The following is an 18,500-nucleotide window of genomic DNA, read 5'->3' as shown; positions in this document are numbered from 1 at the left end:
GTCTGTGCTGATTTGGTGTTGAGACCTGATGCCAAAACCCACCAAGACCCTACTCCTATGTGTCCTTCCCCAGTCAAGAGATTCTCATAAAGGTTTATAGTGCTGGAAGAATCTATGCAATTGTCTGATGTTAGTCTCAACAGAAGATCTATTAACCAAATAGTCTTCAAGAAATCACACAGTTATATACAATCTTAAAGAGAAAACTATGACAAACCTAGACAGCATATTAAAAAGCAGAGACATTACTTTGCCAACAAAGATCTGTCTAGTCACAGCTATGGTTTTTCCAGTGGTCATATATGGAGGTGAGAGTTGGACCATAAAGAAGGCTGAACACCAAAGGATTGATGCTTCTGACTGTAGTGTTAGAGAAGATTCTTGAGAGTGCCTTGGACTGCAAGATCAAACCAGTCAATTGTAAAGGAAATCAGTTCTGAATATTCACTAGAAAGACTGATGCTGAAGCTCCAGTACTTTGGCCACCTGACGCGAAGAGCTGACTCATTAGAAAAGACCCTGATGCTGGGAGGGATTGGGGGCAGGAGGAGAAGGGGACGACAAAGGATGAAATGGTTGGATGGCATCACCAACTCAATGCACATGAGTTTGAGCAAGCTATGGGAGATGCTGAAGGACAGGGAAGCCTGGCGTGCTATAGTCCATGAGGTTGCAAAGAGTTGGACACGACTGAGCGGCTGAACTGAACTGGGACATTACAGGATAAAGAGATGTGCATACATAGATTTTATCATATCCTTTCTTTTTATTGTTGTTCAGTCACTCAGTCGTGTCTGACTCTTTGTGACCGCATGGACTTTAGCACACCAGGCTTCCCTGTCTTCAGGCTTCCCTGAAATGCTCCACCGGCATGCTAAATGATCTGGTGATTCCAGGACGGAATGCAGGACGCACAAACCGGCCAGTGTTTCCTCACATTTCCATCACAGAACTCCCTTGGTCCAATGACTGCTTGATTCAGTGACTCCCTTGGTCCATTTTACTGCTTGGTAAAATATTCAAGGTCCTTAGCAATCCGACTAGAACCTTCCTTTGCTCGTATATCACCCTATTATTCTCCATTACAAACTCTTCTGTCATGCAGACTGTTCTCACCCTTCAACTTTAGTCCCCAAACCCTTTGAGTTTTACTTCCATTCCCATCTAAGTAGCTACCTTTACCAATCTCTCTTATACAGTTATTTTTTACTCCAAGAGAATTCAGAGGCATGTCTGCATCACAATCCTGAATTCAATTACATACTATTCTTTGTCTCTTATTTTATTACAGAAAGTTGTTTCTCCAACTGTTTCCTGGGGAAAAATACATAGTTTTACATATGGCAGGCACTAAAAAAATTACTACACTATAATGGATTTCTTGCCTTAATGGGACAATATATGAACTTTGATTATCAACTTTTGAGACTAATTTACATTGCCGCACAAAGAAATCATTCATTGAGCAAAAACGCACTGCATATGGACTATATGCTAGACAATGTTTCGAGGCTAGGAGATACAGAAATAAACACACAAATTTCTATCCTGAAGGAGAGAATATTCTAGTGGTGGTAAGAAAAACAATAGATAAAATATACAGAACATTGAATACTGTTAAGTGCTATTGTTAAGTAGACAGAGATTGATGAGAAAGAGGGGTATATTTCATTTCAGATACGGGAGTCAGAGAAGGACTCACTAATAAGATGACACTTGACCAAATACCTAAAGAGGATTAGGTATGCAGATAAACTACTGTAGAGGAGATTAATGGCTCAGAAGGACAGAGTTTTAGGAGAAGAGACCAGGGAAGAAACCAGGATCAGAGAGGTGGCCACGCCCAGTAGGGAGCTATAAATAAGGCAGGAAACTGAAGTCACTCAGTCATGTCTGACTCTTTGTGATCCCACGGACTGTAGCCTACCAGGCTCCTCAGCCCATGGAATTTTCCAGACAAGAGTACTGGAGTGGGTTGCCATTTCCTTCTCCAGGGGATCTTCCAAACCCAGGGATTGAACCTGGGTCTCCTGCACTGCAGGCAGACGCTTTACCATCTGAGCCACCAGGGAATCCCATATAAGGCAGGAGGAGAGATTCAAAGATTGTGTTCTAACCAGAAGAGGTGAAGAAGAGAGGAGATTCCAGCAGTCACAGGATACTGAGAAGGAACACTGTTAGGAAGAAATCCAGGAATGCTGGTACCTGGAAGCCAAGTGAAGAGAGTAGAGTGTCTCAAGGAGAAGGGAATAATCAACTGTGTTAAATAATGTGACGACAACTGAGAATTGGTCCCAGGATTAAGTTCTTCACGACTATGACAAGAGTGATTTGGTGGAGTGATGGGGATGAAAACTTGACTGGGGTGAGCAGAAGAGAAGGAGAAGGAATAGAGGCTGTGTGCAAAGAGAATTACGTCAAAATTTCCTGTGAAAGGAGCAGGGGAATGAAGGGGAACTGCTAGAGCAAGTAGGGGTTGAGAAAGAGAGCTTTTAAATGATGAGAAAAAATCCACTTAAGACTCTGGGAAGGAAAACAACTCAGCAAAATCAATCTGTGTCAGAGGATTTGATGAACTGAGCATGCTGGGGGATTTCAGGGTAGATCACTGTAAATATTCATTTTTGTCATAAGAAATGATCCCCAAATAGTTCAATAAATTACTGTTTTTACATTAAATCTTTCATCTTCAAAAAATGCAAATGAATATTTATTTTAAGCAGGAATTGTTGGTGGATAGATATCTATGATTTCATACCATTGAGTCTTAGCTGATATTTCTCAACTGTCTTCAGAAGTTCAGTACATGTCTCTTGAATGGAGTGAAAAACCTTTGAAATATAAATTTTATTAGGACAATTTAAAGAACCATAAACAAATACAAAATATAAAAAAACACTTCAAAAGCAAAACATTTTCTTATAGGTATTGTCTATTTTCCTTGACTGTGATATACTTCAGTTTTGGTTTTATTTCAGATGCAGAAATCACATTTAGCTTTCTCCCATTAGAGTTGGAAAAAATGATGATAAATACATGGAAGCTAAAAAAAATTTGTGACTGTGGAGTTTGTCCTCCCCTCAGCTCCAAATTATCTAAACAGCAGTTTAAAAATGTACATTAAATACTGTCTACCACAGATGAAAAGAGTATAGATAGTTTTAGAAAATATTAATTAACTTAGAATCTGGCTTTTTTCCAATATTGGTCTAAGAAAAATAGGTCAACAGATTTACCATAAAAATTAAATAATGTTGTTATAACAACAAAAATAAATTACTTTCAGATTATTTTTGTTTAGAATTTTCCATGAATATTAATCCCTTCATTACGACAGCTGCCAATAGCTAACAAAAAAATAAAACATCTAATAGACGCCCATTTTAAACTTAGTTGCTCAGTCGTGTCCAGCTCTTTGTGACCCCATGGACTACAGCCCGCCAGGCTCCTCTGTGCATGGATTCTCCAGGCTAGAATACTGGAGTGGGTTGCCATGCCCTCCTCCAGGGGATCTTCCCAAAACAGGGATCGTACCCAGGTCTTTCCCATTGTAGGCGGATTCTTTACTGACTGGGCCACCAGAGAAAGTGAAAGTGAAAGTAGCTCAGTCGTGTCTGACTCTTTGTGACCCCATGGACTATGTAGTCCAGGGAATTTTCCAGGCCCAAATACTGGAGGATGTAGCCTTTCCCTTCTTCAGGGGATCTTCCCAACCCAGGGTTTGAACCCAGGTCTCCCCCAGTGCAGGTGGACTTGCTACCAGCTGAGCCAGCAGGGGAGCCCAAGAATCCTGGAGTGGGTGGCCTATGCCTTCTCCAGGGCATCTTCCCGACCCAGGAATCAAACAGTGCAGGGGTCTCCCGCACTGCACGTGGGTTCCTTACCGACTGAGCCGCCAGGGAAGCCCATCTCTATAGTAGTTTTGCTTTTCTTTTGACGTTTGATCAGGCCAGAGGAAGACTGATAACAGATACTAAATTCTAAATGCAGGAGCGACCATCAATTTTCCACATAAGTTTGTTGGAATTGCACTTGGTATATGTATTTGTGTGTGTGTTAACTCGCTCAGTTGTGTCCGACTCTTTGCACCCCAACAGACTGTAGCCACCAGGCTCCTCTGACCATGGAATTCTCCAGGCAAGAATACTGGAGTAGGGTTGCCATTTCCTTCCCTAGGGGATCTTCCCAACCCAGGGATCAAACCTGGGTCTCCTGCATCATGGGAAGATTCTTTACCACCTGAGCTACCAGGGAAGCCAAAGCTGCTGTAAGTCCATGTGGAAGGAGATTAGAAAAGAATACAAAAATAATAGTTCTATTAACACTATGATGAAGCAATTATGGTTGATTTCCTGCCCATGGATCCTTGAAAGATATATATACTATTGCTTTTCATTTTTACAACAAAAATATTTTTCTGTTTTAGTGAGGTATAAAATTGTAATATATTTAAAGTGTACAACATGATAATCTAAGTACATACTTGATGCATATGTATACTTGAAAATATTTCTCATTCTTAAAAAAGATAATACAATTGTGGGGGAAAGTTCTTGGCTGATTCCAAATAATTCTCTAATGGACAAAAATAACACTGAATATAAAATGTCACCCACAGATTACCTATCAATGTGAAACAGCACACAAAAAACTGCTGTGGGAATACATGGATGGACAATGAAGAGTTCCCTTAGTGCTAAAACATACTACTTATAATAAAGTCCCTTCATTTTTTCCCCACAATTTGTCACTTAATCCTAAGAAGAATACTTTTAAACACAAATAGTAAAATCTGGTTAAATAGAAATAATTTTTATTTTCATATTTGTTATGGCAGTGGTAAAAGTTTATTTTTATAGGAAAAATTACTTAGTAAATTAAGACCTATTTTATTAGACCTATATTTATTAGACCTATATTTTTAAGAATCCCAACAAATCATTATATTTCAGGCATAACAGAGCATCTGGCTAGAAATGTTTGCAAAAGGTTACCTCAATTAGGATATACACATGGAATTAGCAAATGTGCATTAAAAAATTCAGACTTCATTAATATACATGAGACCTTTCTTCTAATTAGCTTGATTACTTAAAACTATAAGATTACATATAGGTTTAAAATTGTTTCATGGTAATTATTCCTTTTATTTAAAATAAAAAACAGCCAAAAGTACATTATGGCATACTTCAATTAACTCCATCCTTAAAAAAACTTCAACTTGTAAAATACTCACTATTTGATTTCAGTTAATCTATAATTATCACTATGTCAGTGAGGTACAGACTTCAGATAAAAGTAGTACAAAATACCAATGACACGATACACAATGAGCATATGGTCCCAGTTAGGAACATACTTAATTCACTTACATAGCACAGAAAGTATTACACTAGTGCCAGAGAAATAATCTAGTTCATGATTTACCTAATATGAACTCCAGCTCTGCCAGTGCACAATTTGTGACAGCTATGGCTTGCTTATCCAGAAGATCTGATCAACAAATGGATACAACTATTCTATCATCAAATTCTACATGTATCCAGGTCAGCTCTTCAGTGTGAAAGCTTGTCATAGTCCCCCTAGTAGTCCCAAATAATAACAAGTTATATGCAATACGTGGAATCCTTATAAGAACTTACCTCGAGTTTAGCATCCAGTTCAGCATCAGATGCCACCACATGCTCATCCTCCTTCTTTCCGGTTGCTTTGATGAAGACCTGTTTGGTTTTCCAGTATTTCTTCTGCATTCTACTGACAACTGACTGGTTATCTTCTGGTCTGTGCTGCCCAAAAAAGTCCATGGAGTGACTAGAAAAAACAGACTAAAATTAAATTTCTTTAAACATATTTTCAATAATAAGTATCTATTTAGCCAGTATTTAGTTGAAAAACTGAAACAGATACTAAATAGAGTATTAATGTTAACAGATAAACATGCTAATGTTTACTTTGTATAGTCTCAATTTATATTTTAATTATAACTTGCATAAATAACAGGAGAGAGATTAATGACATAATAATTAGGTAACAAAATGATCAACTGTTATGATTTTCCAATAATGACTGGAAATAATTTTTTGTTCAACCAAGTGTCTACTTGCAGACACTTTTTAGTTTCTAATTTTTGTTTTTGTAAAAATACTGACAAATGAACTTATATACACATCTCTGCATACTGCTATTATTTCCTCAGGAAAACTTCCTATGGATTAACTGCTATTTCAGAAGAAAACACATTTATTGTATATCCTCAGCTATGCAAAGATTCAGATATATAGTCTTCTTTAAAAGTCACTAAAGGAATATTTTAGCATCCAATAAATTAAAAAAAAAAGATCTTAAGTATAAGGGACAGATGTTGTAAAAGAAACAGAGGTGAAAACTGTAACCATTTGTAAACTTAAAAATTAATGTCTAAGTAATTGTGCTTAACAAGGCTAACATGGCTACATTTAGGAAATGCAAATGTGAAGTGTTCCTTAATGAAATGTAAAAAAAAAAAAAAAAAGAAATAATAAGAGTTTTAAAAGCCCAAATTATTCCAATCAATGGTGGGAGGTAGGAACAAAGGAGGGTACTAAACAAGGAGGTACTAAAGTGTGTGACTCATTTCGAGGGGAATCAGCAGATGACTAATGTATTCTTAATGTTGGGAAAGAAACAGAAGTTTCCTTTCTTTTTATTTTGAAGTAATTACTAATCAAATAAAAATAGGGTGTCTAATTTATAAATTACTAGGAGCAAAACAAGGCAAAAGAAAAACTAGCAAAAGCAAAAGAAGATTGAAACAACAGGAGCAAGGCAGCATAAATAGTGCAAATGAAGATCACAGAATAAGAACAATTATACTATTTAGTATAATAAATGCAAGTTTCCTCTTAAATAACAGATTCTTTAATTTCAAATCATAAAAAAACCCAAAATACTATATCCAACTACATGCTATTCGGGATCCACCTAAAATAAGATGATAGAAGTATTAGTTAAGACATTCCAGGTACATATAGTGCAAAGACAATGAAAGCAGGGATGGCTGCATTAATATCAGACAAAGTAGGTTTACATAAAAAGCATTATATGGAACAAAAACAAAAATATAAAGTCCACAGGTGGCCACTCTTCCAGATACTTGCTGGATATTCTCCTTCGTGTATCCTACTGGATTTCTGGACATAGAGATGAGTCATCATTTAACTGCACAACCTCTCGTGTGCTATGTTGGTACCTTGGCTGGACATGATTTGGGATAGAAAGCAGCACAGAGGGGTAATGGACTTGATGTAAGCATTATACTGTCTGACACATAGTCTTGAGGGAAAACTTGCAGCTCATTTCCCCTCTTCAATTTCTGCCTGTCTTTAGTTGCTCTTGATGGTTTTTCAATTAGTTTTCCCATCCCATCAGCATGAGGGTCAGTCCAGTTATATGACAAACTGCTGGTCTCTTCAACTACACTGATGCTCTGTTCTTGCTGTTTAGTTGCTAAGCTGTATCTGACCCTTTGCAACCCACCCCATGGACTGTAGCCTGCCAGGCTCCTCTGTCCATGAGATTTCCGAGGCAAGAATACTGGAGTGGGTTGCCATTTTCTTTCCCGGGGATCTTCCCAACCCAGGGATTGAACCTGAGTCTCCTGCGTTGGCAAGCGAATTCTTTACCACTGAGTTAAGAAAGGCAATGCCAAAGAATGCTCAAACTACTGCATAAGTGTACTCATTTCACACACTAGTAAAGTAATGCTCAAAACCCTCCAAGCCAGGCTTCAGCAATATGTGAACTGTGAAGTTCCAGATGTTCAAGCTGGTTTTAGAAAAGGCAGAGGAACCAGAGATCAAACTGCCAACATCTGCTGGATCATGGAAAAAGCAAGAGAGTTCCAGAAAAACATCTATTTCTGCTTTACTGACTATGCCAAAGCTTTTGACTGTGTGGATCACAATAAACTTTGGAAAATTCTGAAAGAGATGGGAATACCAGACCACTGGACCTGCCTGTTGAGAAACCTGTATGCAGGTCAGGAAGGAACAGTTAGAACTGGACATGGAACAACAGACTGGTTCCAAATAGGAAAAGGAGTGCGTCAAGGCTGTATATTGTTACCCTGCTTATTTAACTTCTATGCAGAGTACATCATGAGAAACGCTGGGCTGAAAGAAGCACAAGCTGGAATCAAGATTGCCGGGAGAAATATCAATAACCTCAGATATGCAGATGACACCACCCTCATGGCAGAAAGTGAAGAGGAACTAAAAAACCTCTTGATGAAAGTGAAAGTGGAGAGTGAAAAAGTTGGCTTAAAGCTCAACATTCAGAAAACGAAGATCATGACATCCGGTCCCATAACTTCTTGGCAAACGGATGCGGAAACAGTGGCTGACTTTATTTTTCTGGGCTCCAAAATCACTGCAGATGGTGACTGCAGCCATGAATGTAAAAGACGCTTACTCCTTGGAAGGACAGTTATGACCAACCTAGACAGCATATTAAAAAGCAGAGACATTACTTTGCTAACAAAGCTCTGTCTAGTCAAGGCTATGGTTTTTCCAGTGGTCATGTATGGATGTGAGAGTTGGACTATAAAGAAAGCTGAGTGCCAAAGAATTGATGCTTTTGAACTGTGGTGTTGGAGAAGACTCTTGAGAGTCTCTTGGGACTGCAAGGAGATCCAACCAGTCCATCCTAAAGGAGATCAGTCCTGCATTCATTGGTAGGACTGATTTCGAAGCTGAAACTCCAATACTTTGGCCACCTGATGTGAAGAGCTGACTTATTTGAAAAGACCCTGATGCTGGGAAAGATTAAGGGCAGGAGGAGAAGGGGACAACAGAGGATGAGATGGTTGGATGGCATCACCGACTCAATGGATATGGGTTTGGATAGACTCCGGGAGTTGGTGATGGACAGGGAGGCCTGGTGTGCTGTGGTTCATGGGGTCGCAAAGAGTAGGACACGACTGAGCAACTGAATTGAACTGAAATGAGCCATGAGGGATGCAGGCTTCGGCAAAATCAGTGAAGAGTACAAGTCTTCACAGTATCAGAAGAGAACATCTCTTCCCTACCCCAACCCACATGCTAATGTAGCTCGAAAGTATACGCCTGAAAAAAAAAAGTATATCCCAGGCCTGTCTCCATTCCCTTACTAGTTTCTTCATAGGAGACAAAGAGTAACTTATCTGATTGGTGGTGGTTTAGTCGCCAAGTCATGTCCGACTCTTCCAACACGATGGACTGCAGCTTGCCAGGTTCCTTTGTCCATGGGATTCTTCAAGCAAAATGGAGTGAGTTGCCATTTCCTTCTCCAGAGGATCTTCCTGACCCAAGGATCAAACCCAGGTCTCCTGCATTGCAGGCAGATTCTTTACCCACTTAGTTATAAGGGAAGCCCTATCTGATTGGATTTCAGAGTGATAAACTTAGTCCTCCCTTTCCTGTTTGAAATCTATCCTGCCTGCAGAGAGCACACATTTCCCGGCAAAGGGAACGCAGTGGCTGGGTGGGTAAATCTGAGAAAGGTGAGATCTGCACATCTGTTGTTTTTTGATAGAAATGAAGTGTTAGTTGCTCAGCCAAGTCTGACTCTGCAACCCTGACTGTAGCCCGTCAGGTTCCTCTGTACATGGAATTTTCCACGTAAGAATACTGAAGTGGGTAGCCATTTCCTTCTCCAGGGGATCTTCTGACCCAGGGATCAATCCTGAGTCTCCTGCACTACAGACAGATTCTTTACCATCTGAGCCACCAGGGAAGCCGTTTTTGATGGAGGGTACTGCTAAATCTGCTTGCCACTGGGGGGCAGGTTGAGTTAGATTAACACAATGAAAACCACAAATAGGCACAGCCTAGATAAACTGCTTAAATCCAAAGAGAAAAACCTATCTTGAAGCAGAGAAAAATGGTGTATTACATACAGGGGAACAAATGCATAAATGAGATGCAAGTTCTCAAGGAAAAGAACAAAGCCCAGACTGTAATGGAAGGATAAATTTAAGGTGCTGAAAGAAAGAAAAACTATTAACTCATAATTCTCTATTGAAACTATCCTTTAAAAATGAAATCAACATAAAGACATTATCAGATAAAGAACTGAGACAATTCATGGCTGGGGACTTTTAGAAATGCTGCTGCTAACAAATTCTAAAGGGAAATTACAACAGTAATTTGCATCTTCCAGTAAAGAGATGACTGGAATTGTCTGAGTAAACATAAGACTTGTCTTTTTTCTTAATTTCTTCAAAAGTTTTATACAGTTTAACATACATGGACAACAGTGAAATGGTGGCTCAGTCATCATTCTGTCGTTTTTGGTCATTTATATGTCTTCCCTACCACCTGACTCCATAATCATCTTCATCACCATTATATGATTCCTTTTGGTAATATTTCCATACATTGAAATGTATAATTTTCAGCTATATACTTTTGACAAATAGGTATTATGCTATAGAACATTTCCAGCACCCCAGAAATTTCCCTTGTATCCTTTTCCAGCGAATGCCTAACCTACCATATGTAATGTTTTGCTTTTTTTTTCACCTTAGTTTCCCTTTCCTACTTCCTTCTTTCTTATCACTGAATAGTAATCCATTGTATGAATATTAACACCATATTTTAACTTTCAACTTGGAATTAATTGTAAATAAATCTGCTATGAACATGCCTAAACAAGTCTTTTCATGGGCAAATGTTTCACTTCCCTTCGATAAAAACCTATAAATGGATTTTTCTGTCAAAGGATTGGTGTACACTTTATAAAAAACTGTCATTTTACATTCCCGTTAGCAACGTGTGAGAGTTACAATTGTTCCACAATCTCAGTAACACTTAATGTTGGCAGACTTCTTAGTTTTATCCATTCCAGTTGTGTACTGGTATTTCCTTACGGCTTTAATGTGTCTTTTTCTGATGACTGACGGCAGTGAATACTTTTTCATGTGCCAACTGGCCTTCTGTAAATGCTCCACTGTTTTAAGTCTTCTGCCCATGTTTAAATCGGGTAGCCTTTGTGTTTTTTACTGTTGAGATGTAGAATTCTAAGATGTAGATTGGGATGGCACTGAATCTGCTGATCAATTTGTGAAGGACTGGCACCTTAATAATTTTTGAGTCTTTCAACTCATGAATATAGTATGTATCTCCATTTATTTAGGTCTTCTTTGATTTCTCTCAGCAGTGTTCTGAAGTTTTTTTTAAGTATAAGTTTATTGCTTTTAATTTATTCCTAAGTATTTTTTGTCTATAGATGCTTTTATAAGTAGCACATCTCCTAGTCTCACAAAGCTCTATCTGTATATTTTACTTTACTCAATTCCACATTTTTATTTCCTGATGTTCTCATCATTACATGAAATTGTGGGATCTTTGAGGGGACCCAAAAAATGGTATACCTTTTCCCTGAATTAGTCTAAACTAGTAAGAAACAAATAATGTAGTATAGTATCTGGAGGCCAATATATATATATATATATAGCAAAGTTTGTGAATATAGTTTAGTGTGAGGTAACTGGTCCTCCTAACCGAGCATCAGTACTAAACAAATTCACCAACCAGTCAGGTAATTCGGTTTATGGCAGGCTTCCCCACATGGGAAGTGGAGGAAGATTATTTCTTTTATCCTATACTTTCCTTCTTTCCTCTTATATAGGACAATACTTTAAAAGTTCTTTTAGTGAATCCTGTGGGGAGAAATTCTCTGTCTTGGTACCTATGAATCTCTATTTTGCTTTCATTCATAAATGACAGTATAATTGTTTATAAAAATATAAGATTGGCAACAACTTTCCTTTCTTTTTCAAAGCTATCATTATCGATCCATACAAGACTCATTCTTTTGTTTCTTCACTTACTTGTACTTTCCTTTTTTAACCCCTTCCTCATATCTATCTCCCCTCACAATCATTCTAATGTGTTTGATGTGTGCCTTTTTATTTGAATGCATTTTTTTAATGCATTCTTAGAAAATGTGATATACATATGCTAATCTACACAAATGATATTGTGCTGCAGATTTCATTTCTGACTTTTCGGGGTCTTTTTCACTTGGTCCTTTAAGTGCTATGTATGTTGCTGCGTATCCGTCTCTTTCGTTGCTTCCACTATATTAACATTCCTCAGTGTTCCTGAAGTCTTTGAAGACAGAATGCCTACACCTCAGCTCATCTACTGTAGTCAGTGGGTCTGGGCTCCTACTTTCCCTCCTTTTGCTCTTTGAAAAAGTGTTTTAATCTGTGATGTCCTGAGGTTGTCTAAGATGCATTTATGTAGAATTTTTTTCCATTATGGAGGAGGTTCATATCTTAACCTTTCACGCAAGAAAGTTCTAAGCTGCACTCCTTTCAAATATTCCTTTTCAGCCATAATTTCTTCTTTTTATCTGAATCTTCTATTGGGTGTTATTCTTGATATGTCCTATGTTTTGGATAAAAATGTTTCATTTTTATATCTGTTTTTCTGTCCTATATTTTGGACAAGTTCTTTAATACAACCTTCCAATTTATAAATTCTCTTTTCAGTTCTGTCCAGGCTAGAGTTCATTCCACCTACTGAGGTTTTTTTTTTGTTTTTAAATCCAGTGACTTTTTCTTTTTTAATGTCCAAGATTTCTAATTGACTTTTTTTAATATTCTAATTTTGTATGCTTTTTAATAACATCATTACATAATTTTTCTCTTTAGCACTCTAAATATATAGAATTCTTAGACTGTTTACCTGGAGTAAATTCACATTCCAAATATTGATTTTATTGGCTGAATTCTACAAGCTTATTGTGAATATATAATCTTTACTTTTTTCTTTCTTCCTCTCTCTGGTTAATCATCCTTATCTAGTGATTATAGATCACTAGACCTATAATCCTTAGTTGTCTCCACTTAACTTTCAGGGTTTCTACTTCCACAGTGTCTTCTACTGATATTTTAGGGCCCCTGATACTGTGGTGTTGGAGAAGACTCTTGAGAGTCCCTTGGACTGCAAGGAGATCCAACCAGTCCATTCTAAAGGAGATCAGTCCTGGGTGTTCTTTGGAAGGAATGATGCTAAAGCTGAAACTGCAGCACTTTGGCCACCTCATGAGAAGAGTTGACTCATTGGAAAAGACTCTGATGTTGGGAGGGATTGGGGGCAGGAGGAGAAGGGGACGACAGAGGAGGAGATGGCTGGATGGCATCACTAACTCGATGGGATGTGCGTCTGAGTGAATTCTGGGAGTTGGTGATGGACAACGAGGCCTGGCGTGCTGCGATTCATGGGGTCACAAAGAGTCGGACATGACTGAGCCACTGAACTGAACTGACTGAACTGATAGAGTGCTATCTGAAATACCTTTGGTTTATTCAGGTTATTGAAGGACCATTGCAGGTGAAACACTTTTAATTTCTACCAAGCTACAGAAACTGAATTCCCAGAAACAAGGACCTAATTTTATATTGGGAGCTCACACCATTTGTTTCAGTCCACTCACTTCTCTGTCCTATTTTGTTTCTAGTCCATGTTTATCTTATTATCTAGCCAAGATAAACTTTCTGGAGTTTGTTTTATTTTTTATAATTACTATGAGTTTGATGCAAAACTTACTATGCCATCTAAACTAGAAATCTCCTTTATTTTTCTTTTTCTGGCTTCACCACAGAGCATGCAGGATATTACCTGCCTGATCAGGGATCAAACCTGTGCCTCACACAGTGGACACACAGAGTCCTAACCATGGGACTGCTGGGGAAGTCTAAAATCTCCTTTATTTCTAGAAAGTGTACAGTATTTTTCACTTGAACACAGTCACCATGTAGAACACTTTATTCATTTTTGCACTATATAATATTTAACTCTGTATCTGCAGCTATCTCCTGGATATGGAATACAAATATTAGAATAAAACAAATCAGTCTTTAGAGGTAGTTCTGTACTCACCTTACTTATTCCATTACTGTGTAATCACTAAGAAACAAGCAAAACAGACCGATGGTAATATGCAAGCTGAAGCACTGATATCCCCTGGAGAAAAATGATCTGTGAAGGCTTAACTAAATACAACATCACTGTTTGATGCAATTAAGGAAATACATTAGACAAGTTTGCTGTTTAATATTAATATAGTATTCTTGATTACTCTGGCTCTGAAGCCATGAATTTTCTTACAAACACAATCAGCATTTCCCGAAAGATTCAGAGTTTGCTAGTAAATTCAACTTGAGGGAAGGCAAAATTGGGAAGAAAACACTCCAAAATGTCAACAAAGGTTTTCTCTGCAGTGGGATAACAGATGACAGTTTTCTGCAGTTTCCAAGTTTGCGGCAATTAACATGTACAACTAGCTATTGTATCACTCTTATGAAAAACGTTTACTTGATTATCAAGGTTTTAGCTTTTGTTTTTTTTATAATTTACTGCTGTATATTGTCACCCTGCTTATTTAACTTATATGCAGAGTATATCATGTAAAATGCTGGGCTGGATGAAGTACAAGCTGGAATTAAGATTGCTGGGAGAAATATCAATAACCTCAGATATGCAGATGACACCACCCTTATGGCAGAAAGCAAAGAGGAACTAAACAGCCTTTTGATAAAAGTGAAAGAGAAGAGTGAAAAAGTTGCCTTAAAACTCAATATTCACAAAACTAAGATCACGACATCCGGTCCTATCACTTCATGACAAATAGATGGGGAAACAATGGAAACAGTGACAAACTTTATTTTCCTGGGCTCCGAAATCACTGCAGATGGTGACTGGCAGCCATGAAATTAACAGATGCTTGCTCCTTGGAAGTAAAGCTATGACCAACCTAGAGAGCATATTAAAAAGCACAGATATTACTTTGCCAACAAAGGTCCATCTAGTCAAAGCTATGGTCTTTCCAGTAGTCATGTATGGATATAAGAGTTGGACTATAAAGAAAGCTGAGCACTGAAGAACTGATGCTTTTGAACTGTGGGGTTGGAGAAGACTCTTGAGAGTCTCTTGGACTGCAAGGAAATCTAACCAGTCCATCCTAAAGGAAATAAGTCCTGATTATTCACTGGAAGGACTGATGCTAAAGCTGAAACTCCAATACTTTGGCCACCTGATGCAAAGAGCTGACTCATTGGAAAAGACCCTGATGCTGGGAAAGATTGAAGGTGGGAGGAGAAGGGGGCAACAGGAGATGAGATGGTTGGATGGTATCACCGCCTCTATGGATATGAATTTGAGTAAGCTCTGGGAGTTGGTGATGGACTGGGAGGCCTGGCATTCTGCAGTCCATGCGGTAGCAAAGAGTCTGACACGACTGAACTGAGGAACTGATTACTATTTAACACCAGTAGCCTTTATCCAAAGTAAGAGCCATTCATTTATTGTTATATATTAAGTACTTATATTTTTAATGTAGCAATTTTACTTATCTAAACGCATCAGAACTAGTTTAACTGCATAAAAAAATCTGAGAAGTCAGAGGAATTCCCTGATGGCACAGTGGTTAGGGCTCAGAGCTTTCACTACTTTTGCCTGGGTTCAGTCCCTGGATGGGGAACTAAGATCCCGTAAGCTGTGTGGCATGGCCACAGAAATGGTCTGAGTAGTTAAAATAGTTATTACAAAGACAATCACATACACGTTATTTTTAAGGGAGTTCCTATTCCCCTCTCCTGCCAACAACCTCACACTGTCACTGTTTGCAGGTAACATGATATTATTCATTGAAAATCCTAAATACACCACGAGAAAACTATTAATGAATTTGGTAAAGTTGAAGATTACAAAATTAATATGTAGAAATCTGTTGTATTTTCATATGCTAATAATGAACTATCTGAAAGAGAAATTAAGAACAATCCCACTTACAATCACGTCAAAAAGAATAAAATACATAGAAATAAATCTAAGGAGGTAAAAATCCTATACTAAGAAAACTGTAGAATGATGATGAAAGTAACTGAAGACTACTCAAATAGATGGAAAGATAAACTGTGCTCATGGATGAGAAGAATTAATACTATTAAAAAGATCATACTACTGAAGGAAATCTACAGAGTCAATGCAATCCTAACAAAATACCAATGGCATTTTTCACAGAACTAGAACAAATAATTCTAAATCTGTATGGAAACACAAAAGACTCTGAATAGCCAAAACAGTCTTGAGAATGAGCAAAGTTGGAGGGATCATGCTGCTTGATTTCAAACTATATGACAAAGCTAAAGTCATCAAAGCAGTATGGTATTGCCACTAAAACAGATACATAGATCAATGAAACAAAACAAAGAGCTCAGAAGTGAACCCACACCTACATGGGTAATTAATCTATGACAAAGGAGGCAAGAATATACAGTGGGGAAAAAAGACAGCCTCTTCAATAAACGGCGTTGGGAAAACTGGACAGCTATGTGCAAAAAAAATCAAACTGGAGTATTTTCTCAATGATAAAAATAAATTTAAAATGGATTAAAGACTTAAATATAAGACCCCAAACCATAAAACTTCTTGAAGAGAGCATAGGCAGTATGTGCTTTGAAGTTGATCTCAGTAATATTTTTTGACTAAGTTTTAAAGATACTTACTAGTTCACAGTAACATAAACACTTACTTGGTTTAATAAAATTATAATACAGCTATACTGGGGAAGAACAAAAGGGGATTGTGGTGGTGAAGGAGAGCTGGTCCTCATCTGCCATACAGAAAGTTAGATACTGTTTTAAATTAATAAATAAAATGTAGCAGATAAACATGTGATTTAGAAAATACCAGCGCAAACACAGAGGTGAAGGTATGTGAGACTGGAGACTGGAGCAGGAGCAGGAATGGGAGAACTGCCTTTCAACATTATAATCCTTTTAACACTTGACTTTTAAACATCACGGACATGTACAACTTTAACAAAATAATAATTATGAAAAAATAAGCCTGAATGTGAATCTTACTGATTAAAACAGAATGGCACTGCTACCAGAACCATAAAACAGTGGAAACAAATGAAAAGAAATACACAAAGAGATTAAAAAAAAAAAAAGAATGTAGTATATGGCCTATACGTTAATTTCCTAGGGCTGCTGTAACAAATTACCACAAAGTTGGTGGCTTAAAACAATAGAAATTTGCCATCTCAGTTCTAGAGGCCGGAAATCTGGAATTAAGATCTTAGCAAGGCTGTACTTGCTGTGCGACCCTAGGTAAGAAAACTGTCTTCCCTCTTCCACCCTCTGGTGGCTGCTGGTAGTCCATGGCCAACAGCAACAAAACTCCGATCTGCCTCTGTCGTCTTCACATCACCTCCTCCTCTCTGTGTTTCATCTCCCTCTGTCTCTCTAAAAATTGAGGGCACTTATGATGGTTCTTAGGACCCTCCCAGGCAATCCAGAATAATCTCAAGATCCTTCACACAATCTAATCCTAATCACATCTGTAAAAATGTTACCATATGAAGTCATATATACACAGTCCAGGAATTAGGACCTATTATCTTTGGGGGTCACATTTAGCCCACTACAATGAATGTAGCATTTCAAATCACTAGAAAAGGGATATATTATTCAATACATATTGTTGGGATAATTAACTGTCTATTTGGAGAAAAAAAGTGTTTTATCCTTAGTCAGTGTAAGGATGGTTCAAAATTGAAATGTTAAAATCTTGTAACAGTGACATGTGAAAATATAGATGAATGTTTGGGGCCAGAAACCTTAGGTGGAACCAGGCACAGAAATCACATAAGATATTGTAAAAAATCCCAATTCATATAACAAAATGGGCCATAAGTAAATCTGGAAAAGAAATAACTGGATAAAGTGAGATACAAAGAAGAAAAAGTATTTTTAAATTAGAGAATTCATAACTCAATAGTGAAAAGATAAACTAATTTAAAAATAAGGGTGAAACAAGAATAGGCAATTTACAAAAGGACTTCAAAAGCCCAATGTTTTGTGTAACATTACACAAAAATGTTATTTAATCACTTTTGTAACTAAAGCACAAACGAAAGAAAAATGATTATCCTATTAGATGAGCAATGATTTAAAAGATGAGGGAATGAGTGCATGTCTATATCATTCCTTTCCCTGGAGAGAATACTTTCTTCCATCCAGTAGGCTGTCTTCTCATTTCATTATGTTTCCTTTGCCTACAAAGCTTTTAAATCTAATTAGGTCCCACTTGTTTATTCCTGCTTTTATTTTCTTTGCCTTAAAATTAGGCGGAAGGGGATTTCCCTGGTGGTCCAGTGGCTAAGACTCTGCACTCCCAATGCAGGTCACCCAGGTTCCATCCCTGGTCAGGGAACTAGATCCTACACGCTGCAACTAAGAGTTCTCATGTCACACCAGACCTCTCATGCCATAACAAAGATCGAAGATCCCATGTGCCACAACTAAGACCCAGCACAGCCAAGGAAAGAAATAATTTTTGTTTTAAAAAGGCAGAAGACCTGAATAGATATTTTTTCAAAGAAGACATACAGATGACCAACAGGCTAATGAAAAGATGCTCAACATGGTTAGACAACAGAAATGCAAATTAAAATTCCACAACGAG

General features: G+C 37.7%; 1 protein-coding gene across 1 annotated transcript in view; it reads right to left on the bottom strand.

Annotated features, from left to right (window-relative positions):
• Positions 1 to 5,832, bottom strand: part of ICA1L (islet cell autoantigen 1 like) — a 36,447-nt gene extending 30,615 nt beyond the window's left edge. The window contains exons 1-2 of the mRNA XM_040228774.1: positions 5,643 to 5,832; positions 2,759 to 2,831 (exon numbers count right to left, since the gene is read on the bottom strand). Coding sequence (XP_040084708.1) covers positions 2,759 to 2,831; positions 5,643 to 5,804 — 235 coding nt within the window. The 5' untranslated portion in view covers positions 5,805 to 5,832. The remainder of the gene's footprint in view (positions 1 to 2,758; positions 2,832 to 5,642) is intronic.
• Between the last annotated feature and the right edge of the window lie 12,668 nt (positions 5,833 to 18,500).

Source organism: Oryx dammah, unplaced genomic scaffold (genome assembly GCF_014754425.2).
Source record: "Oryx dammah isolate SB20612 unplaced genomic scaffold, SCBI_Odam_1.1 HiC_scaffold_27, whole genome shotgun sequence".
Lineage (NCBI taxonomy): Eukaryota > Metazoa > Chordata > Mammalia > Artiodactyla > Bovidae > Oryx > Oryx dammah.
This window is presented reverse-complemented; position numbering and strand designations above follow the sequence as displayed.